This window comes from Pelodiscus sinensis, chromosome 7 (genome assembly GCF_049634645.1).
Source record: "Pelodiscus sinensis isolate JC-2024 chromosome 7, ASM4963464v1, whole genome shotgun sequence".
Taxonomy (NCBI): domain Eukaryota; kingdom Metazoa; phylum Chordata; order Testudines; family Trionychidae; genus Pelodiscus; species Pelodiscus sinensis.
The window spans coordinates 47,210,840-47,234,800 of NC_134717.1; the positions used below are offsets into that span (position 1 = coordinate 47,210,840).

Here is a 23,961-nt window from a genome sequence, read left to right on the forward strand (position 1 = left end):
GAACTAGGTAATTCTCATTCCACGAGGATTAAGCCTAGTTCGAACTAGCTATTTCGAATTAAGGGGTGTGTAGCCCCTTAATTTGAACTAGTGGGAGGCTAGCCCTCCCCAGCTTGCCCTGGTGGCCACTCTGGCCAACACCAGGGAAACTCTTCTGCCCCCCTCCCGGCCCCGGACCCCTTAAAGGGGCACAGGCTGCCTACAGTGCTCGTGCCAGGTGCAAGCCTGCCAGCACCCAGCCAGCAGACCCTGTACCTGGCACGGATCGAGCCACCCACCCGATGCCCCCCAGCCCTCCCCCTCTTCCCGGAACCAGACTGGCGGCTCCCGGGAGCTTGCCCAGGACCGCAAAAGGCAGGCACCCGCCTGGTCCAGTGCAGACATCGTGGACCTCATCCACGACCTCCGCACTAGGCACAGGAAAGTGGCCGTCTAGGGCAGGAGAGCTGCCAGCCTGGCCACCCAGGAGCAGGTTTGCATGAAAATGAATGTGGTCCACTGAGACCCCCAATCCTGAGCCCTGAGCTTAGAATGGCCGTACTGGGTCAGACCAAAGGGCCATCAAGCCCAGTAGCCTGTCTGCCAACAGCAGCCAACCCTAGGGACCCTGGAGGGGATGGACCAAAGACAGTGACCAAGCCATTTGTCTCGTGCCATCCCTCTCCAGCCGTCTACAAACTTTGGGCAGGGACACCACTCCTACCCCCTGGCTAATACCACTCCATGGACCCAACCTCCATGAATTGATCTCACTTCTCTTTAAACCAGGGGTGTCCAAACTTTTTTCAAAGAGGGCCAGATTTGATGAAGTGAACATGTATGAGGGCCGACCATTTTGCCTGACATTCTTTGAACCATTAAAATTAAATGCAAATTAACTATTTTATGCAAAGTTTATTGCAAACGGCATACTTTTCATTTCGTCACATGGATGACAAATCTAAACAGGTGTTAAATCACTCTGCCTTTCATATCTGAAGGCCAGATGAAAAAAAAAATCCAAGAAGGTGAAATATATGTCAGGAACATTGTAAAGAATATTACATGTTATTGGTAATAAAGGTTGTCTGTCAACTTTTAAGTTAAAAAAATATGAACAGGAACATAACACCAAGTATACATGTTGTGTCCAAATATATTTATAACTGATTTAGACCAACTGACATTAACTGAGATTTTACAATGTATTCATCTCAATACATATGGATTCGTTGGGGGCCATAAAAGATAGATATTGCCAAATTACCTGTTGGGCCGTATTAAACCGGAACACGGGCCGCAATTTGCCCGCGGGCCAGACTTTGGACATGCCTGCTTTAAACTCTGTTATAGTTCTAGCCTTCACAGCCTCCTGCAGCAAGGAATTCCACAGGTTGACTATTTGCTTTGTGAAGAACTTTCTGTTGTTAGTTTGAAGCCTGCTACCCATTCCTTTCCTTTGGTGTCCTCTAGTCCTTCTATTATGGGAACTAATGAAGAACTTTTCTGTATGCACCCTCTCCACCACACTCGTGATTTTATAGACCTCTATCACATCCCCCCTCAGTCTCCTCTTTTCTAAGCTGAAAAGTCCCAGTCTCTTTAGCCTCTCTTCATATGGGACCTGTTCCAAACCCCTCATCATTGTAGTTGCCCTCCCCTCTCCCAGCCTCTCTCTTCCCCTCTCCCACCTCCTTTTCCCAGTCTCCCCCAGTTTTGTTCAATAAAGAGAGATTCTATTTTTGAACACAATTGTCCTTTATTTTGTACATCATGAAGGGGGGTTAGGGAGGGGTAAGTGGAAGGAGGTGAGGGAGGAATGGGGTACGAGCCCCCGGTTGGGGAGGACTGGGCTGGCTCTGCGGGCTTCTGGGGGTGGAAGCTCTCCTGCAGCCCTCCAATTGCCGCCTCTCCCCAGATGGCAGCCTGCGGCAAGTGCAGCCGGTCTGATAGCCGAGTGCTGTGATGTGCCCAGTGTGGGTACTCCGGGCAATCCAAGCCAGGACTGCTTTGCAAGCGGGGCACTCCTGAGAACTGTCTGTCCGGGGTGGGGGTCGGGTCCCTTTAAGCACAGCCCTCGGCTTGCCTGAGACAACAGCTCCACGCTCTAAGTCCTCATCTGATGCCCTGCCGGCACTGCTTCTGGCCAGCCTTAACCCCGGTTCAGGGTCCACTCTGTGGACATGCTAGTTCGAATTAGCAAAACACTAATTTGAACTCGTTTTTTAGTCTGGATGCTTTAGTTCGAATTAGCTTAGTTCGAATTAACTAATTCGAACTAAGTTAGTTCGAATTAGCGCTGTAGTGTAGACATACCCTAAGTTACCAGGTGCTAATTTTTCAATCATTTGGTTCTTAACCCAAATTCCTTTAAATGCATTTAGCTATAATTCCAAAATTAATAGTTTAAAAACATACCTCCATACCTGGAATGTACTGGCTAAATGAGCATACCTTAAGAACCTGAGTACTTCTTACAGATAAGGAAGTTCCTTCTTAGGTTAGTAGGAACATAGGATATAGAAATAGAAGGGATCACCTGAGTCGTCAAAGCCAGCCTCTGACTATCACCAACATTCCCATCATATACATCCCAGTGTTTCAGGAGACAATGTCTTTAGTCTCCGTCTCTAAAGTTGCTTGTGTAAGTTAGTTGGCAACCACTATTTCTGTGTGTGGGCAGCCTCAGACTGCTACATAAATATTCAAAAACTGCTATAAACCAGAAGTAACGTGAGACAAACTATGCAAGCTTTAAATGGGTGTTTGAAACAAAGCTAATATGGAGAGCTTCCTGAAGACCCAGAGATCTACCACTACAGCCTAATGTGTACAATATGCTGTCAATCGGGGGGGTTAAGAAATAAGGCAGTGTGGGGAAGGAGTCCAACTCCCATCCTTTGCTAAAAGGAGAGGGAAAGCTCCCCTCTTCTCCTTGGCTTGGGAAAGTGGTGCTTCTCACAGCTCCCCACTTCTTTGGTTGATGTAGTGAGTGCACCCCCTGCTGTTCCAACCTATGCAAACTTCTGGTGCCAGGGATCACCAAGAGCAGTTCTACAAACCAGCCGCTCTCCTGAGGTGAGGAGTATTTGCCTTGGAAACTGGTGGACAGTCCCTGCAAAATTGGAATTTTAAAATAAACCAGCCACTCAGCTCTCCACTCATTTTCTTAAAAATAGAGAAGAAAGATAGGAAACACAAAGGCTGTGTCTACACTGCACCCCTTTTCTGGAAAAGGGATGCAGACTAGACCAGTCAGAATTGCAAATCCGCTGGGGATTTAAATATCCCCCACGGTATTTGCATTTACATGGCTGCCGCTTTTTTCTGGCTTGGGGATAAGCCGGAGAAAAGCGCCAGTCTAAACGTGATTCTCCGGAAAATAAGCCCTTTCCGGAGGATTTCTTATTCCTACTTTCAAGGGAAAGGGCTTATTTTCTGGAGAATCACGTCTAGACTGGCGCTTTTCTCCGACTTATCCCCAAGCTGGAAAAAAGCAGCAGCCATGTAAATGCAAATGCCGCGGGGGATATTTAAATCCCCCGCGGATTTGCAATTGCGATGTGTCTCATTAGCATCCCTTTTCCGGAAAGGGATGCCAATGTAGACACAGCCAAAATGTGCATAAGAAAGACGTGGTGACCAGGCCGGGGTGAGGGGAAGGGAGGGAGGCTAGCACTGTTCTCTGGTTTATTTTCCTGGGTGTATAATGCTTGGAGCTGGGTAATGCTCAGCCAAACAAGTGTCACAGTTTGGCAGTGAGAAGCAGGAGAGTTACTAGAGTTCATTCTCAGGTATTAAACAATAAACTATAATTTTTAAATAACTTTTGCACTGTAATTGAAGATCTAATTCCTAGCATACACTGCCTCTGAACGTTTGCGGTGCTTATGGCATCATTAATCAATTCTCTACCAATTGCACTAAGTCATTTACAGAGCGAGATCACAGACGTTGATTTATGATCCCAATGCCAGGGCTAACTGTGCAGAGGCTCAGTGTGGTAGGAAGACTCTTTGCCTGAATTTTTTTCTTATATAGTCCAAAGTGGGGCAGCAGTGTGGGAAACAGGATAACTGGATTCTATTTAGCATGGACAAGAAACTCCAGTCTGGGACTTATGGCCCAGTGACTGTCACAGGAGAAGAGCGTTAGCTAACGCAGTCTGAACTCACGTCAGATAGACATTCTGTTCCTTTTTTCTTCTCCCTCTCTTCTGAATAATTCATCAGTAAACACTATTCACCTGTGAAAGTCACAGGTAAATCTCACACTGGAGTTTTCTGCATACTCTTAATTCATGCTAATTGCTTCCCTGTAGATGCAAGAAAAGAAGAATGACAGATGTATGGAAATTGTCCCTATTCTGGGAGCAGAGGGGTGAGGGAGTAGGTGGGGGGCAAGTGGATTTTAAGTTGCTCAGGGGATCTTTAAAAAAAGAGAGAGAAAGGAGGGTTACCACAGCCTTTGAATCAGTGGAATTGACAGAAAGGTGTAGCAAGTTGTTTGACTACACTTGTGGTTCATTCTTTAAAATGTCCAAGAGACAGCGTCTAAAGACAAAGCTATCTGTATATACCTTCTTTCTGGAAAGCAATTCCTATTTTGCAGCAAATATACCCATTTCAGCTAGCAGTGCTTATAGTAACATTTTAATAGTTACAAAACTTTACATGTCATAAAATCCAACACATCAATTCATAGCGGTTTATTTAACTTCTTGTTTTGTGCTGTACTTTTCATACGTTTTGTTCTTTGGCTATGCATTCCAAACCAGTTGGGTGTGGTGGCCCGTTTGTGTCTCTTGGCTTTGACAGGCTTCCTATTTTTAATGCCAAAGCTCAGCTCAGCTGTGCAAAGTGTTGTGGGATACTTGACACAGGGAAACAGAATTGTGAGGTGAGCATAATACATTTAGTTAACATAACTTCCCACACTCTCTTTATGTGTTTGTGTAATTATAGATATAGATATATCACACAAAGAAAGTCCATTAATGGGGGGTATATGTGTTTATCATGTGAATATTGACTAACAGTGGATGCTGACCCCTGCCATGTGATAGGAAATTAATTATGGCCACTCTAATGCATTTTAGATAATTAACAGGACAGGAAATAAAGCACTTACTCTTCTCCTCTTACTCCTGTGTATGTCACAAACTCATTAAACAGTCTCTGAAGCCACCTCCCTCTGGCAGGGAACTTGAGAAAAAACAGAAGTTCACTTTGGTAATCCAAAGTTTTCCTAGAAGCAAGAATTGAAGAGAAATGGGAGTGGGAGAAACCCTCCTTGCAGCTACATGTGGCAGTTCTAGAGACATTACACATCTCCAGTACATTCCCCTACAGGGCACAGAGAGGACTGTAAACTGCTAGAGAAAGTAATTCAAAAGTGTCCAAAGTACGCAGAATAATATAAGAGAATTTTGAGAAAGACACTTTTTTTTATACAAGGAACAAGGTGCTATATGTGACCACTGCCCATGTGTTCCAGATCTGTAGAATAAGCCAGTGTCACACAAATGTAAAGACTGAATTACTTGTGGTACAACTGCTAACCTGCTCCAAGCAAGGCTAGTACGAGAAACTGATGATATAGCTGACCGCAGGAGTAGGAAATCTGTGCTCCCCAAGCAAAGTATTTGTAAGAAGTGAAAGAATTAAAGTGCATCTACTTAAAAAGAGTCAGAAAGACTGAATGCAAGAGTAAACAAACCTCACAGACTAGATCTGAAATAAACTTGGAGGCAGCCAACATAAAACTGTCCATCCCAGGGGATGAAGGATCGATCGCGGATTCAATAAAAGCACCCATTTTGTGAGTGACTTTCAGCACAAAGTGCCAAGAAATACAGAACCAAAATGCTGCATTGAGACACCTGCAGCTGAAAGACAAACTATGTTCTGCGCTTGATCTCTTAATAGACAAAGTTACACGAGTGCAAAAGTAGTGTAACAGGAAATGCAGGGCACTAAAGCTTGCTTTGTGCTCTTGGATAAACACCATCTGGTTCCTGCTTTATTATTGTTCCAGCTGTGACTTAAGTTCCTCCCATGCAGAAATAGAAAGCGCTCCTCTGACACCATGTTATATTGTTACTATAATTAGGAGGCCAGATCAGAACCATGTTTCCAAAAGATAGTGACCTTTCTGAGCAGACTGTTCAGTCTACCAGCCCCAGATCAACTGGCTGCTCTGCAGGTCTAACTTTACAGTATCTGTAACAAGGCTGCTGCCCACTTTCTCCTGGTGCAGACAAAATGCTTCCGGAGTGAGAAATGGCTCTGTTGAGAGCTGAGTTTAGCATAGTGAAGTGTGGCAGATCAATGGAAGTCAGAGGGAGGGTTGTCCCCCACTCTTGAAGCCTTGCACTGTTTTAAAACCTGGCATCTCAGCAATTTCTCTTGCCGTTACTCAGTCACCCTGCAGGTGCCAACAGCCCAACCTTGTGGAAGTCAGCTCAGCATATTGATATTGGCCCACTGACTAGGGGGAGCAGTGAGTCTGACAGTTATTAGATTTTAAATCAGCTTTAAATTGACATGAAATGAAAAGGTAGGAAGAGAGAGCAAGGGCGAGGTAATGGAAGATAGCATGGGTAGCAGAGGGAAAAGCAAATGACTATTTGTATTGTGGCAACGGCTGAGACTCCAAGCAGGGATCAAGGCCTCACTGTGCTAGACATAGTACAAACGTAACTGTCAGTTGGCTCCTGTCCTGAAGAGCTTACAATCAAAATATAACAGGAGCGCGGACAGGCAGATACAAAGAGAACACATGTTAACAATGTTGAGTGATCAGACTGCCTGACTGTTGTCAAGATTTTGTAGGTATCATGGCAGCAGTGAGTTTTATGGACGGATTTGGAGGAGGAGGATATAGTGGCACCATGTATGTTTATGGTGAGCTCTTTCCACTTGTAAGGGGGGGCAAGTGTTTGTTGGGAAATGTGATAAGCAGGCAATGTGGATTGACATCAATAGTGGAACATATGCAGGAGCTGACATCTTCCTAGCATGACAGAGATTCAAAGTAAAGTGGGAATTTACCATGAAGGGCCTTAAAAATGAAGACAAATAGTTTGCGCTAAATGTGGTGGTGACAAGGAGCCATTACAAGGACTCAGAGAGGGACATGACATGCTTGAAGTGTGAAGCCAGGAAAATTATCATTGCAGCAGCATTGCAAACGAATGTTAGCAGGACATGACCAGAGAGAAAGAGGTTGCCATAGTCAAGCCATGAGATGTTGAAAGACGGGGAGGGAGGAGTAGCTTGTTGGTGAAGGAGAAGGGTGGGTCTTAGAGACAGCATGCTGCAAAGTGCTAAGATTTAGGCAGTGGCTGGATATATTGTTTTAGGGAGAAGACTGAGTCAAAGAAGACACTAAGGTTTGTACCTAATTGACAGGGAAAGAAGAAATCCAGTTGAAAAGAAATAGGAATTTTTCTTGCTAATTAAGGATTAAACTCAGATCCCAGGTCAGATGCGAGGTTCCCATTACCTTAGATCCACTGAGAATCAAAGGGGCAAAGGATAACCACTAAATTATTACAGTATGAACTTTGGTGATGAGTGACAGGCTGCTGTGTATGGCTGGCATTCATGTCTTCCAGGATTACGTGGCATATGCGAAATTTCAAGAAGTATCCTCAGGGAGAAGTCCTTCTGATGACTGCTCCTATCTAATGTGGGAAAAGAGGGCATGTGTAACACTTTTTAATTAACACACTTTAAACACCTGCATAAGCAGTTTAATACCTTTTAAATATGTTAGTTGACAAGTCAAGGGTTCACCATAACCAGCAAACATATTTAAATACAACCGACTTGCCTGGCCTAGATGTGACCATTGTTTGCATGATAACAGGTAAGGGCTGCAAGAATACATAGTTTTCTTTAATTTCACAGCCATTACAAGTCTAGTTCTGGCTGTCCCTTTCTTGGTGTAGCCATACAGGGTGAAGCTGTAAAGTGGCTGTAAATACTCCCTAAGATCAAAGGAAACACTGTGTACACCCAACACCTACTGGCTGGAGGGATGGCCAGGGCCCAGTTCCCAGCTATGCCAGCTGACACACAACTTGGTTTATGAAAGTGAAGGAGGTATCACTGTTGAATTTACTGTCTTTTTCCTCTCCCAGCCCCCCTAGAGAAACCATCCCTTGAGCAAGCACTAAACTTCCCTACTGTCACTTGAGAGCTAAACAGCCCCCAGCCCTTCATACTCAAAATTTAGCCATAGATAACAGTTGTGTGAATATTATGTGAGTCAGCTTTGTATGTTTTGTTTTAACTGGTAAAGCCAACCGGTTACTGTTGAATGATTTGTCTGAATTTATTTAAAAGAGACTCCGCAAGCTAGTCCTGTTTGTAGAGATGCATAGATCTGAATTTGTTCTCAGTGGGGAGATGTTTTGTCAAGCAGATGTAAGTGTGACAGCACATTTACATGAAATAGATTTTTCCATACAATTCCTTGTTCCAGTTCTCTGGAGAGGCAAATCTCAGTGCCTACTGTATGCAATCCTGCTGCTGAATTAGCAGACACGCTCCTCTGTAAATTGTTTCATTTTACCTTCCAAATAGCAGCCATACAATTGTGTTATTCAACATGTTTTCTTGTCCCTGGTTAGGCTGCAGCTAATATGTCTGCACACACTAGTTTGCACTCATCCTCTGCTTTTTGCAGCCATTTGCTATATCCCCCATTCAGTCAGCACGAGTCTGGGCATATCATTACCCTTTTCAGTCTGACAGCACATAGTGTATGGAAGAAATATGTACACAAATTCCCAAACCTTCTGCTGCACACGCTTCTCTCCTGGGAGAGAGGAGAAAAAGAGCACGTGACAAATGTTAGTCACTTTGTTGAATGCACTAACTAATGGAAAGAACGTGGATACGACAGTGACGAGTGTGGTACGAGAACCTTTTTAGATGAGAAGATAATTGATAAGCATACTTACCAACTGTTCAAGAGGGTACAGTAGAATCTCAGAGTTACAATCTCCATTCTCAGGTGTTTGTAACTCTGCAATATTTGTAACTGAACAAAATGTTATGGTTGCTCTTTCAAAAGCTTAAAACTGAACATTGACTTAGTACAGCTTTGGTTTCTCTTTCGGCACACAAGCTTGATGGGATTTCTCTTTGTAAAATCTTTGCTGGCTCAAGATTGCAACATATTACTCTAGAGGATGGTAGGTCACAAAGAAAGGGAGAAAAGGAAACCACATGCTGGCTGGTAGCTTGTCTGTGTCCCTTCCTATTTATTTATGAGAATTAAACTCTCTCTCATGGCAAATGTCTAATGAGCTTCAGTTTATCAGTCGACAGACCAATTCCCAGCATATCATCATCTGACAGGAACCACAGTGGATGAAATTAACAGGAGAAAGTACTATTCCCTCGCAGAACCAGGATAAGAAAGGGGCTTTACGGGATGCTCTCCAGGGCCTTGGGTTAAGGGGTGGGTGGCTTAGCTGGGGGTTCTGAGCTGCCACCAGTAAAGACCCTGTGCTCCTGGCCAGCTCTGCCAAAGAGGAGTGCCACACACATCTGTTCCCCACCCTTCTCCTCCAGGGCTGGAGCTGCATCACCATAATCACCAGGAAGCTCTGTCTCTGCATTGCCCTGGCCTGGAGGCTCCACCCCATCCCCGGGGAACGATGGCCAATGGAAGCTGCAGAAGGGCAATACTTTCAGGTGACTGGGGGCAGCATGGAGCCACCAGTGCTCGCCACCAAACAGGAGCTGCTCCAAGTAAGTGCCCTGCACTACAACCCCCTGCCCTGGTCCTGAGCCCCCTCCTACATTAAAAGTTCCTTTCTCTTTCCTAGATCCCATACCCCAATCTAGAGCTCCTCTTGCATCCTCACTCCCTCTCTGACCCTGCCTCTGCCCCAGCCTCCTGGCCTGAACCTGCTCCTGTTCTCCAAACTCTTGGTCCCAGCTTGGAGACCCGTTCTGCACCCCGCATACCTCATTTCCAGCCCTTCCCCAGAGCCCACATCCCCAATCAGAGCTCTCACCTCTACCATACCCACCTTCCTACCTCAACCTGCAGACCCTCCTCCACACATTTTTGGCTCCACCCTGGAGCTTAGGCACTCCCACAAAAATCTAATAGCCCCAGGCTCCCAGAAGAGCTAATCCAGCCCCGATCCCTCCCACCTACCAAAATCAGAAGAAAAAATTCAAATTCAAATTCCCATCTGTAGTAAAGGAAGATAAAATGGCCCCCTCTAGTGGTCAAAAAGGATCACATTTCTATCATCTGTGCTGAAAAACTATGGATTAGATCCTCTAACTAGGTTATGGCCCAGCCCCATTATGCTAATCAAATGTCATTAAGAGACTGTAATCTGGATACAAATATCCAGCAGAGAATTCCTGCTGTATTCCTAGGCCCTGTATTCCTTCCAGTGTAGAAGGTGTGATGAAGCCCTTCTAAAATTCTCTCTTGGCATCAGATACATGAAACATCTTACCTTTAAATTGTGCCACCAATGTATCTAGCACAACTCTAAGCAGCACTGGGGCTGGGACCTCAGAATTGGTGCCTGGCCCCTCCTTCCCATGTCCTGCACTGATCAGAGCCCTGGAATAGGAAAGAATCTGTCCCTTTCACTTTAAATAATGTAATGAAATTACATCTCCTGAGAGATGATCCAGGAAAATCCAAGTCAACTGATAAAACTCAATGTTGTTCTATTCTAGATGGATACATCAGATCTCTGTTATGGAGAGCTTGGTTATAAATGCAAAATATTAGCAGCCTTGAGGGAAGTGTTTACAATTTATCATGCAAATATTACCTCAAACATTCAGTCCCTTGTGTGCATGGATTTGACTTTAGTTGAAAGTGGAATACATAGAGTACATAAACAGAGGAAAACTCACAATGAGTTCTGACATGGAATTCCTATGTGAGAGTTAGTTTCTTAGCTCAAAAATTGTTTGAGCCCTTTTGGACTCTAAGGGCTAAGTGATTTCATTCATTTATGGATGAAATTACACATTCTTTCACGGTGCATGACATACCTTATATAGGAAAAACTTAAACAACAAATAGTCTAGTAGCACCTTAAAAACTAACAAAATATGTAGATGGTATCATGAGCTTTCATGGGCACAACCTGCTTCTTCAGATGACAGGAGTGTTTGAAGTCCAGATCCAAGAATAAATAAGGGAAGGAGGGAAGGGGAAAGGGGAAGAAGGAAAAAAATGGAGGGGAGGAAGAAAAAATGAGACACTGAGTAGATAAGCTTCAGGAGGATAGCCAAGTTAGTCTGTAACAGGAAATACTTAAAAAACAAGAAATTGTCTACTAGCACCTTAAAGACTAAATAGTTACAAGAGGCTGATAAGACCATTAGTTTGCACTTGGAAAGGAAGATGACCAATACCATATTCTACACAAACATCAAGAACCATTAGCACCTTCATTTTTTGGTTGGTTGATAATGTGCGAGCCATCTGATATCCCAATTCATACCATTTGCACAAGAATTAAACTGCTGAATGAAGTTAAGTTCCAACTCTTCTCTGTGAATTTGGCTTGTGGAATTGGTCTGAAATAAGACTTGGAGATCCATTAATGAGTATCCAGGAAGATTAAAGTGTTCTCCAACAGGTTTTTGTATGTTGCCTTTTCGGATATCTAATGTTACAGACTAACTTGGCTACTCCTCTGATACCTTATATAATATTTCTTCTACCTAGGATGCTTTTGGGGAAAAACCCCTCATTTTAAAACAGTCAATTGTCTATGAAATTGTTATTTGATAGCAATGGTTAAGGGTTATATATACCTCCTATAGGTATTGCATTAAATAGAAGCTATTTAATTTAGAGCCCTATTCACACAATCATACCTGAACAATAAATAATGCCCTCACCCCAAAGCAGTGCTTTGAGGTGGCAACAGGAATCTATGATTAAATCCAAAGAACACTGCATTTCCCACACAATCAGCTAAAGGTCTGATTCAGGAGAACTAACTCATTGTGGAGTAATACTCCTTCATGCAAGTACACCATTGAGATTATTTGGGTAACTAAATCTTATTCAATATGAATAAGAGTTACAGCATCAGACCCAAACAAGTGTGCATGAAATCATGTTGTCTGTACACTGCAAACCTTTTTCTCAATAGGATTATCACACAGTACATAGAAATTCACATTTTTGCACATGTGCACACACAGTGAGTATGTGTATGCATACTGCAGACCATGTTCTACAACCTTAACTCTGCCCCCTTAGGGCTGTCAGCCTTTTATCATTCCCTTTAACTGGCCCTCTGCATATAATCCTATCAAACTAGCCTCTCATAACACAACCAACCATGAACTACACCAAATATCCATAGTGAGTGGGGAGAGGGAGGTGCAGAAATTATAAATTTAAGGGTGTGAGCAGAAGAGTTAAAAGGGGGCAGAGTTAAGGTAATGAAATATGGTCTGTGGAGTATTGTAGTTGTAATAATAAGATGTATACTTGCAAGAAGAAGAGTAGAGGGCATGTTCTGTAAAGAAGGCTTAAATTTTCAGTAGCTTGCTTTTATGATTTGTGTTAGACATGTTTTGTAACCCGGACTGGTTCACAATTAAGGTTTTTTCTATTTATATAGAATACATGTTTTCAAAATACTGTTTCCAGTAAACTACAATCAATTTCATTTTAATGATAATCCATACATGGGTATTTGGTAGCATACTGGTGTGGTGTTTCTTTTCTGATTTAATACATTCATCTGGGTTAGCAGTTTTTCCTTGAGTATGCCAAAAGTTTGAATGTATTAGGATGAGCTATTGAAACCATCAACAAAAGTCCTGTTTAAAATGCAGGGGAGAAATGAAATTAAGATGTTGTTTAGGAAATTAGCACGGGTACTATAGTTGTATATTAGGATACTGCTGTCTAGTGGATTAGATATTCCCTTAGCTAAGCGGTACTCAACTGGGGTATACATACCCCTGAGGTACACAGAACTCTTCCAGGAGTACATCAACTCATCTAGACATTTGCCTAGTTTTACAACAAGCTACATAAAAAGCACTCACAAAGTCAGTGCAAACTAAAATTTCATACAGACAACTTGTTCATAGTGCTATATATGCTAAACACTGAAGCATAATATTTATATTTTAATCATTTATTTTATAATTATATGGTAAAATGAGAAAGTAAACTTTTTTTTGTAATAGTGAGTTGTGACACTTATTTTTTATGTCTGATTTTATAAGCAAGTAGTTTTTAAGTGAGTTGAAACTTGGAGTATGCAAGACAATTTAGGTCCCTGAAAGGGTACAGTGGTCTGAAATGGTTAAAAGTCACGTCCTTAGCTGATGTATTTGTTCGGTGCATGTTTTTTCTCATTAAAAAACACAAGACATGTTTATATTTTTCATAATATTTTATTGAAAAGATACATTTAAAAAAATACACAGACATTTTACTATTTACGGACTGCAGATAAAGATGTTCTAAAAGAGTTAACTATTTTATTCCTTTATTATACTATTGCCCCCAACATCACATAAGGATTTCAGTCTGAGTACTGCATATTGATATTACCTTTATAAAAGGGGGTAGGGATAGGAGACAAGGGAGGGCAGAACTTCAATCTAGTCAGTAAACAGAAAAGACAGTCAGTCAATTATAAATATTGTTATGTTCTGTACATTATTGCATTAGGGAGCCACAACATTATGCAGCATTGTTACAAAGGAAACTAGTTTAGAAATGAAGAAAAAGGATATTTATGTATAAATACATGGCCCATTGTCTTCTTGAACAATGCTTGTGAGCTGTGGTAATGTGCAATTAAAAAGCTTTTTTTTTTTTTTTTTTAATGTTAAACATTGCTTAGCAACACCAGTGAGGAAACTACAAAATAAGTTAAAATGAAAATAGTAAACAAGTACTAATCTTAACTATATGTTATATGGCTTTCTATTTTTAATCTTTCTAAATAAAATGTGAAACAAGAGAAATTCGTTAATTAAAAAAAGCTTCAAAGCTGCATTGCTTCCAAACATTTGCACAGCAACTAAAAATGTCTAAATCAGAAAGGCAATACATCTCTAGTACTACACAAGAACACCAGTACTGAGGTCTAAAACAGTACACAATTCCTGTCAACAAGACCACACTGAAAAGTAAAGGATGCAATCAGTTATTAAGATGTTATTCACAATTAAGCACTTGGTTAATCTACCTTTTTCACACTAGAATGTACCCAGTTGGATTCCAGAGACCTATTTACATATGTGTGAGTGAGGAAGACCCTAATTTTCAAGTCATTCAGGAAATATTTTGTGTTCCTTGTTTCCAAGGTACATCATATACATATTAACCTCCCTCCCAGCCAACAGACAGATTCACAAATCTTGATGCTATCGTTTTATGAGCCATAAAGCTTTTGGTAAACCAATCTCAGACAAATTAGTTGAATTAAAAAAGCAAGAGAGATGTTGTCTAGGCTTCTAGATTACAGTACCTGTCCATGAAAAATTCTGTGACTTGGACTGCTGGGGTGTCACACTGCATGGCATTATAAAAGAAAAAGACATTTTAAAATATCAAATCCTTGCTTGCTTTGCTTCCTTTTCCCCCTTTCTACTGGCCATAGTTATCTTATTATCACTACAAAATTAGTATGGTGCAAAAAGGATAGATGCCGGAGTCGCACGTATGGGACCATGGCCTGGCCTTAGGAGAGCTGGTGGGATTGCAGGTGCCTGGAACAAAGAGGCAGAAGGACGGGGAGGGAGGGACAGAGCAGATGACACAGCTGCAGCCGCAGCAAGAGAAGATGAAAGGAAAGCAGGTGCTAGGGGCTTAATCATATCTTTTTGGAATGCAAGTTTTGCCTGAAAAAAAAAAGAAAAGAAAAAAAGAAATGTAAATACTGTTCCTTCCACCATTTTTACAATGAGTAAAAACATTAACCCTGGCAAAGTGTTCATTAAGCTTTTAAGCTTTTTATCTTTCTAGATAGCAGGAATAAAAGCTGTTTACAATTGCTTCTTAAGTACTTCACACCCGATTTATAATTATTTCCTTTTCCCCAATTTTAACCATTTCTGGAAGTTGCTGCCTGAGATGTCTACTTGTAGCCAAAAATCTAAATTGACAGAGATTGCTTTACCGAGGAGATATTAGACCAAATGTTCAACTGCAAATATTTTTGGCACTTGTAATGTTAACTGCTTGACTACCGGTGCCAATCAGCAAAGTACAAGTACTCTAATATGCACCTGCAATTAATTTTGCTGGAGTAAAAGTGCAGGTGCAAATGACACCCACTAAATGGAAAACCTAGTCTCAGCAATTTTGAAAATTGTATCCACACTGCCTTCTGACACACAGGACAATTTAAACAACTGAACTGTGCATTTAAGTACAGACAAATCCATGGGAAGTAGATGTGGGTGCTCCAGGATGGGAGTGGGGCTGAGTGGGGGTATTTTACAAGAGCGAGTATTCTTAAATTATATAAATCATCACAATGAAACTCAAAAGTAAAAAAATCAAGACCATGACTGACAGGACTCTACAAAATAGAAAGATGCCTTTTCCTCATTTCTTGTCACTTATAAGCTGTAGAAAAATGCAGAAGTTAGAGATGGGATGCACCCATCAGTTGATCTAGTTCTCTCTCAGCTAATGTAAACTTGTTCCTTTCAGCACACTTTCTAGTCTCCAACATTAAATTTAAAAAAATCGTTTTTAATAAAAGAGAGCTCGATTTGAGATCTTTAACATATCTGGTATAGGTCTTGGAAAATGACCCATAAAATATATAACTCCACTTGTGGGTTGCTATGTTTCAAGGTTAAAAATTTATGGGACCCAAAACTTATCCATGAAATATATATAGTATACCTCCATTTGTGGGTTGCTGAGTTGCAAGGTTAAGTATTTATGGGTGGAAGAAAAGATACTTACATCCTGGCTCTAATACTGTAGGTCTTAAATCCAAGAGATAAAAATATATAGTGCTTTACAGAAATGAACAAGATGGCTGTGTCTACACTGGCCACATAACCCGTAATAGCTATGGAAATGAGAGAAGTCAGAATAGGGAAATGCGCGGGGGATTTAAATATCCCCCGCGGGATTAAAATAAACATGGCCGCCGCTTTTTTCCGGCTTGGGGAAAAGCCGGAAAAGAGCGTCCAGACTGGCGCGATCCTCCGGAATAAAGCCCTATTCCGGAGGATCTCTTATTCCTACTTCCAAGTAGGAATAAGAGATCCTCCGGAATAGGGCTTTATTCCGGAGGATCGCGCCAGTCTGGACGCTCTTTTCCGGCTTTTCCCCAAGCCGGAAAAAAGCGGCGGCCATGTTTATTTTAATCCCGCGGGGGATATTTAAATCCCCCGCGCATTTCCCTATTCTGACTTCTCTCATTTCCATAGCTATTACGGGTTATGTGGCCAGTGTAGACACAGCCGATTAGTATAACCCAAAGCTAGTGAGTTGGGGAGCAACAGAAAAATCCTCAAGCATTTTCATTTGATTACATGATTACACAAAAAACTTCAATATACCAGCTTCTGAATGGTTTTCATATGCTTTTGGGGGATTGTCTCAATTTTGGACATGAATATTTGCAACTTTTTAGTTCTAAAATATAAAAGCACTTTTGTTGTATGGGTTGTGCACATTTGCCCTCTAATGAATCCAGTACAGTGACCATTGCAGGGTGACTTAACTAGGGACATGCAAATCTTCCTGAGCTGAAGTCAGGCTGAGCTGTGAGCAGCAAGGGGTTCTTATGAAGGATTCTGGTGGGGAGGAGCCCAAAGTGAAGAAAGAGAATATTCGGGGCTTAAGATTTTGGGGACCAAGACAGGAAATGGTGATCTAGTATCCTTGTAATAAAAATGGGATAAATACCTAAGTGATAGGCAATTAATGCTCCTAAACTCCTTACAACTCTTCCAAAGCAGCCTAATACAGCTCACACTTTACTTTACTGTTTCAGAGATAAGTCAAAATGTTTTTAGCTTTATACCTTAAAGCACTCTCCCCCCATGCTCTCTCTCTCGTAACAGCATGTTTTCTTAAAAGCCCAGATAGCGTGCACCCTTTCCAGCCTTTAAATAGAGGAAGTGCACTAAAAACAGAAGAATTCTCACCTTTCCTGTAGACACACATTCCATTCCACATCCCACTGTTCATTCCCACCCTTCTAGCAGTAAATAACTCTGGGGTACTATTTTGCCTTTGACTGGGCACACAGAATACATAACCATCTTCAAACTTGCTGCTAAAACAGATTCAACCTGCAGGGGGAGAAACTCACAAGCTTTCCACCCCTGTCATACTCCTAGTCTCCTTGCAGTGGGAGACTCAAGGTCAAACTCACATATACAGTAGTGATGCACAGTAACAGTACTCACGGCTAAAATACTTGGACTGCGTTGAAGTTTGTTGTAAGGGCTATATTTAGGTTTCATAGGCTTCCCTGCCACTCTGTCCTTGTGCCTTCTGCTGGAAATGTGCTGAAATAATAAAAAAAGCACACTTAAGAAGCAGTCAGAGGTCTCATAGTTTTATTCTTTTTTAAATTGATTTTGCAGCTGGATGTATCAAGTCCCCTGTGGAAAATACTGTGAAACAAATAAGGCTTAAGGGATGCAGCAATGATCTAACAGTTGTGTCTTGCTAAATAAAGCCCAACAGTTTGGATACATCACATAAAGAACTAGAAATTAAATCAAAGAGAGAGCATCCTGTGATCCAAGCTGCAAGGGCACAAAGTTACTAGCACTCAGGCAAAAACTTGTGAGCTATTGAAGGTACCTGTTTAAGCTGAATTTCTGAATTGACATGGACATCACAGATTTCACAATGAAATGTCTTGTTCTGCAGTCCTGAGCCCTTACTGCCATTCTGAATCTTCAGCCTGGATCCAAGCCTAGGATAAGACTTAATTGGACCTGCACCATTCCGAGCTTCCACCATTGTCTTGTGTTTGGAACCTAATGAACAATTTGATGCATAAGGATTAACAGCAAATCATGTTAAACTAATTTTAGAGCATTGCTTCAGTTTCCGTCACTTTTTAGATTTTCTATACCATGAAATGATTGTTTAGGAAATAAAATGGTTACATATTCCACATGTATTTAGATTATGCATTATCTTGACTTTAATTACTACACTACACATTTCACTATTGCACAGTACAGAGGGCCAACCATAAAAGAAGTTAGAGGGTTTGTACATATATTAGTCATGTGGGAATAAAGGGGTGTGGCCGAGGAGGATACTAAAATCTGTATATAAACAGGGATTGGTTAATCTTGTTTAAAGCAGCACTAACTACTTCTTCCTATTCAGTAGCTCCTTGGTAGAGGAGTCAGAGACCCCACGATCTGTAAACCAAAGGAATATGGATGGAAGTTAATTGTGTTGCCTTTATTGCAGTGTGAGGAGAATGGTTCCTCTCACTCAATGAAACGTTTGCCATTGACTTCAATGGGGCCAGGATTTCACCTGTAGGAATCCATGAAGAATGAGGAGCCACAAGAAATCCTGGTCTAAATGAGGTATGGCTTTGGAATTGATGTAATTGTTGGGGTTCTGACCCTCCTGAGTCCTGCAGTCCAGGAGAGAGGATTCCAAGCAAAAGCTGTCCCACAAAAGTCTTTTGGAGTATGTTTCTGTACATCCAATTTTATGTGAGAAGGAGGAGGATAGATCTCCCTGCCTTTCTCAAAAGATCTACAAGTCCCCAAACCCCTTCCTTTAATACTTCTCTTGATGTGAGGAAGGGCAGATTTAAAGGCAACATGTACTTTATAAGCATCTGGACTCAAGGACTGAAGTCTCAAAGACTGAAAGAATAGGGTTTGTTTGGAAAAGGTAGGACTGGGAGGTACATGATAGCAGTTTTCTAGTACCTAAAAGGGTGTTACAAGGAGAAGAGAGAAAAATTGTTCTTGACCTGTGATGATAGGGCACGGAGCAATGGGCTTAAATTGCAGCAAGGGAGGTTTAGGTTGAACTTCCTAACTATCAGGGTGGTTAAACAGTGAAACAAATTGCCTAGGGAGGTTGTGGAATCTCCATCACGGGAAATATTTAAGAGCAGATTTGATAGACATCTATTAGGGATGCTCTAGATAGTGTTTGGAGCTGCTGTGAGAGCAGGGGACTGGACTTGATGTCTTTTCAAGGTCCTTCCCGATTCTATGATTCCAAGCCTTCATAACATCACACCTAAAATATGCATCCTCAAGATAATACATAAAAATTATATTTTACCACAACAGCAGATAGCTAGTCATGATAAGAATAAATCTATTACATATTAGAACTTGAAGCAGTACCAAATTTACAATGATGTTGAAAACTTCATGTGAATAGGAAGCACCTTTGGAGTTAGGGCAAAGTAGTTATGTATCCTGGGCTGTAGAGAGTTTGGAGAAATCACTAGTCTTGACAACGGGGGATTGTGTAAAGGATATCTTTAAAAATAGGTATTTCAAAGCTTTTGTTTTCAAGATTATAAAGGACTAACTCCATTTTTTTAAGAGCATGTAGTCACATGAATGTTGTACATGAACTCACCTGTGTTATGAGCTTCTAGCTGTGATAGGGAGTTCACAGCCACTTTGCATAGTGAACAGTAAAGTAGTTTTTTGGCTTTCTCCTCTTCTGATTCAGTGACTGTGATAGTCACTCCATTTGTGCTCTTAGAGGATGATGTAGATGTTATAGGTGCTAATGTTATAGCTCCAGGTTTGGGAAGGATCAGGCCCACTTCAGTATTTGAAGGTTGATTAGCACCACTGCTTTTTGCTTTCCCTTTATCTTCTAAAAGAAACAAACATGTATTGTAAGGTAGCATACACATAGGGAATATGTACGGAGCAGTGATATCCTAGAGGAGGAAATCTCAAGAACCCTTGTTAAATTTCTTAACTAGTTTTGGGGGTGATGTCCTAGGTTCTTAGGAACTTCTAAATCATCACTACCAGAGACATAACTCTTGAGATCATAAAAATACACCTGAAGAGCTTTTGGAATGGACCAAATTGCATTAAATAGCAGGAATTTTCAAAATAATTTCTTAAATGAACCAAAATGTACCATAGAGATTCTATGGGTAGTAATTCCATGCTCTGAAAATAAGAATATACCAGTAGGTATCCCTATTATCAATCACATGACCAGGATAGAGATAGTGACTTTGAAATGCTAAGGGAGATTAGAGAGGCTATCAAAATTTTTTAAAAAAACCCTCAATATAAATGAGGGACTTCAACTATCCCCATGTTGACTGGGTACACGTCACCTCAGGATGGAATGCAGAGATAAAATTTATTGATACTATAAATGACTGCTTCTTGGAGCAGCAGGCTCTGGAACTAACAAGGGTAGAGGCAATTCTTGTTTTAATCCTAAATGGAGTACAGAATCTGGTCTAAGGGGTAAATATAACTGGACTGCTTGGAAATAGTGACCATAATGTACTACAATTTAACATCCCTGTGGTGGGAAAAACACCTCAGCAGCCCAACACTGTGGCATTTAATTTCAGAAAGGGGAACTACACAAAAATGAGGAAATTAGTTGAACAGAAATTAAAAGGTACAGTGACAAAAGTAAAATCCCTGCAAGCTGCATGGAAACTTTTCAAAGACACTGTAATAGTTGTCCAACTTAAACGTATACTCCAAATTAAAAAACAATAAGAGAACCAAAAAAGTGCCACCATGGCTTAACAAGAAGTAAAAGAAGCAGTGAGAGATAAAAAGGCATAATTTAAAAAGGGGAAGTTAAATCCTGTGAGGAAAATAGAAAGGAGCATAAATTCTGTCAAATTAAGTGTAAAAATATAATAAGAAAAGCCAAAAAGGAGTTAGAAGAACAACTAGCCAAAAACTCAAAAAGTAATAGCAAAATTATTTTTAAGTACACCAGAAGCAGGAAGCCGGGTAAACAACCAGTGGGGCCCCTGGACAATTGAGATGCCAATGGAGCATTCACAGACAATAAGGTCATGGCAGAGAAACTAAATTAATTCTTTGCTTCAGTCTTCATAGCTGTGGATACTAGGGAGATTCCCAAACCTGAGCCATTCTTTTTAGTTGACAAATATGAGGAATTGTCCCAGATTGAGGTGAAATTAAAGGAGGTTTTGGAACAAATTGATAAATTTAACAGTAACAAGTCACTGGGACCAGATGGCATTCCCCAAGAGTTCTGAAAACTCAGATGTGAAATTGAAGAACTATTAACTGTAGTTTGTAACCTATCCTTTAAGCCAGCTTCTGTATCTACTGACTGGAAGATAGCTAATGTGATGCCAATATTTAAAAAGGGCTCTATAAGTGATCCTGGCAATTACAGACCGGTAATGTCAGTACCGGGTAAATTAGTTGAAAGTATAGTAAAGAATAAAATTGTCAGAAACACAGATGAACATAATTTGTTGGGGAAAGTCAACATGGGTCCTGTAAAGGGAAATTATGCTTTACTAATCTTCTAGAGTTCTTTTGAGGAGATCAACAAACATATGGACAAGGGGGATCCAGTAGATATAGTGTACTTAGATTTCCAGAATGCCTTTGACAAAGTTCCCCACCAAAGGCTCTTGAGTAAAGTAAATTATCATAGAATAAAAGGGAAGATCCTCTCATGGATTAATAACTGGTTAAAGACAGGAAACAAAGGGTAGGAATAAGTGGTACATTTTCGGAATAAAGAGAGGTAACTAGTGGTGTCCCCCAAGGGTCCACATTGAGACCAATTTATTTAATTTACCTAAAATGATCTGGAAAAAGGGGTAAACAGTGAGGTGGCAAAATTTGCAGACGATACTAAACTGCTCAAGCTAGTTAATCATAGAATCATAGAATACTAGGACTTTAAGGGACCTCGAGAAGTCATCGAGTCCAGTCCCCTGCCCTCATGGCAGGGCCAAATACTGTCTAGACCTTCCCTGACAGACATTTATCTAACCTACTCTTAAATATCTCCACAACCACCCTAGGCAATTTATTCCAGTGTTTGACTACCCTGACAGTTAGGAACTTTTTCCTAATGTCCTACCTAAAACTCCCTTGCTGCAGTTTAAGCCCACTGCTTCTTGTTCTATCCTCAGAGGCCAAGATGAACAAGTTTTCTTCCTCCTCCTTATGACACCCTTTTAGATACCTGAAAACTGCTATCATGTCCCCCCTCAATCTTCTCTTTTCTAAACTAAACAAGCTCAATTCTTTCAGCCTTCCTTCCTTCATGTTCTCTAGACCTTTAATCATTCTTGTTGCTCTTCTCTGGACCCTCTCCAATTTCTCCACATCCTTCTTGAAATGTGGTGCCCAGAACAAGACACAATACTCCAACTGAGGCTAACTAGCACAGAGTAGAGCGGAAGAATGACTTCTCGTGTCTTGCTCACAACACACCTGTTAATGCATCCCAGAATCATGTTTGCTTTTTTTGCAACAGCATCACACTACTGACTCGTATTTGGCTTGTGGTCCACTATAACCCGTAGATCCCTTTCTGCCATATTCCTTCCTAGACAGTCGCTTCCCATTCTGTATGTGTGAAACTGATTGTTCCTTCCTAAGTGGAGCACTTTGCATTTGTCTTTATTAAACTTCATCCTATTTACCTCAGACTATTTCTCCAATTTGTCCAGATCATTTTGAATTATGACCCTATCCTCCAGATTAGTCGCAACCCCTCCCAGCTTAGTATCATCTGCACATTTAACAACCATACTTTCTATGCCGATATCTAAATCGTTGATGAAGATATTGAAGAGAGCCAGTCCCAAAATAGACCCCTGCGGAACCCCACTTGTTATACCTTTCCAGCAGGATTGTGAACCATTGATAACTACTCTGTGAGTACGGATACCCAGCCAGTTATGCACCCACCTTATAGTAGCCCCATCTAAGTTGTGTTTACCTAGTTTATTGATAAGAATATCATGCAAGACCGTATCAAATGCCTTACTAAAGTCTAGGTATACCACATCCACCGCTTCTCCCTTATCCACAAGACTCGTTATCCTATCAAAGAAAGCTATTAGATTGGTTTGACATGATTTGTTCCTTACAAATCCATGCTGGCTGTTCCCTATCACCTTGCCACCTTCCAAGTGTTTACAGATGATTTCCTTAATTACCTGTGCCATTATCTTCCCTGAAGTTAAACTAACTGGCCTGTAGTTTCCTGGTTTGTTCTTATTTCCCTTTTTATAGATGGGCACTATATTTGCCCTTTTCCAGTCCTCTGGAATCTCTCCTGTCTCCCATGAATTTCCAAAGATGATAGTTAGAGGCTCAGATACCTCCACTATCAGCTCCTTGAGTATTCTAGGATGCATTTCATCAGGCCCTGGTGACTTGCAGGCATCTAACTTTTCTAGGTGATTTTTAACTTGGTTTTTTTTTTAATTTTATCTTCTAAACCTACTCCCTTCCCACTAGCATTCACTATGTTAGGCATTCCTTCAGACTTCTTGGTGAAGACCGAAACAAAGAAGTCATTAAGCATCTCTGCCATTTCCAAGTTTCCCGTTACTGTTCCTCCCTCCTCACTGACCAGTGGGCCTACCCTGTCCTTGGTCTTCCTCTTGCTTCTAATGTATTTATAAAAAGTCTTCTTGTTTCCCTTTATTCTCATAGCTAGTTTGAGCTCATTTTGTGCCTTTGCCTTTCTAATCTTGCCTCTGCATTCCTGTGTTGTTTGCCTATATTCATCCTTTGTAATTTGTCCTACTTTCCATTTTTTATATGAATTCTTTTTTATTTTTAGATCATGCAAGATCTCGTGGTTGAGCCAAGGTGGTCTTTTGCCATATTTTCTATCTTTCCAATACCGCGGAATAGCTTGCTTTTGGGCTCTTAATAATGTCCCTTTGAAAAACTGCCAACTCTCCTCAGTTGTTTTTCCCCTCAGTCTTGATTCCCATGGAACCTTTCCTATCAGCTC

The 23,961-nt window shown here is 41.2% G+C and overlaps 1 protein-coding gene across 10 annotated transcripts in view; it reads right to left on the reverse strand.

Annotated features, from left to right (window-relative positions):
• Positions 1 to 13,573: 13,573 nt before the first annotated feature.
• ZNF385B (zinc finger protein 385B) overlaps positions 13,574 to 23,961 on the reverse strand; it is a 330,914-nt gene continuing 320,526 nt past the window's right edge. For all 10 annotated transcript variants that reach the window (XM_075933736.1, XM_075933738.1, XM_075933737.1 and 7 more), the window contains 4 exons: positions 19,579 to 19,824; positions 17,806 to 17,984; positions 17,403 to 17,504; positions 13,574 to 14,864 (listed from right to left, as the gene is read on the reverse strand). In XM_075933736.1, coding sequence (XP_075789851.1) covers positions 14,646 to 14,864; positions 17,403 to 17,504; positions 17,806 to 17,984; positions 19,579 to 19,824 — 746 coding nt within the window. In that variant the 3' untranslated portion in view covers positions 13,574 to 14,645. The remainder of the gene's footprint in view (positions 14,865 to 17,402; positions 17,505 to 17,805; positions 17,985 to 19,578; positions 19,825 to 23,961) is intronic.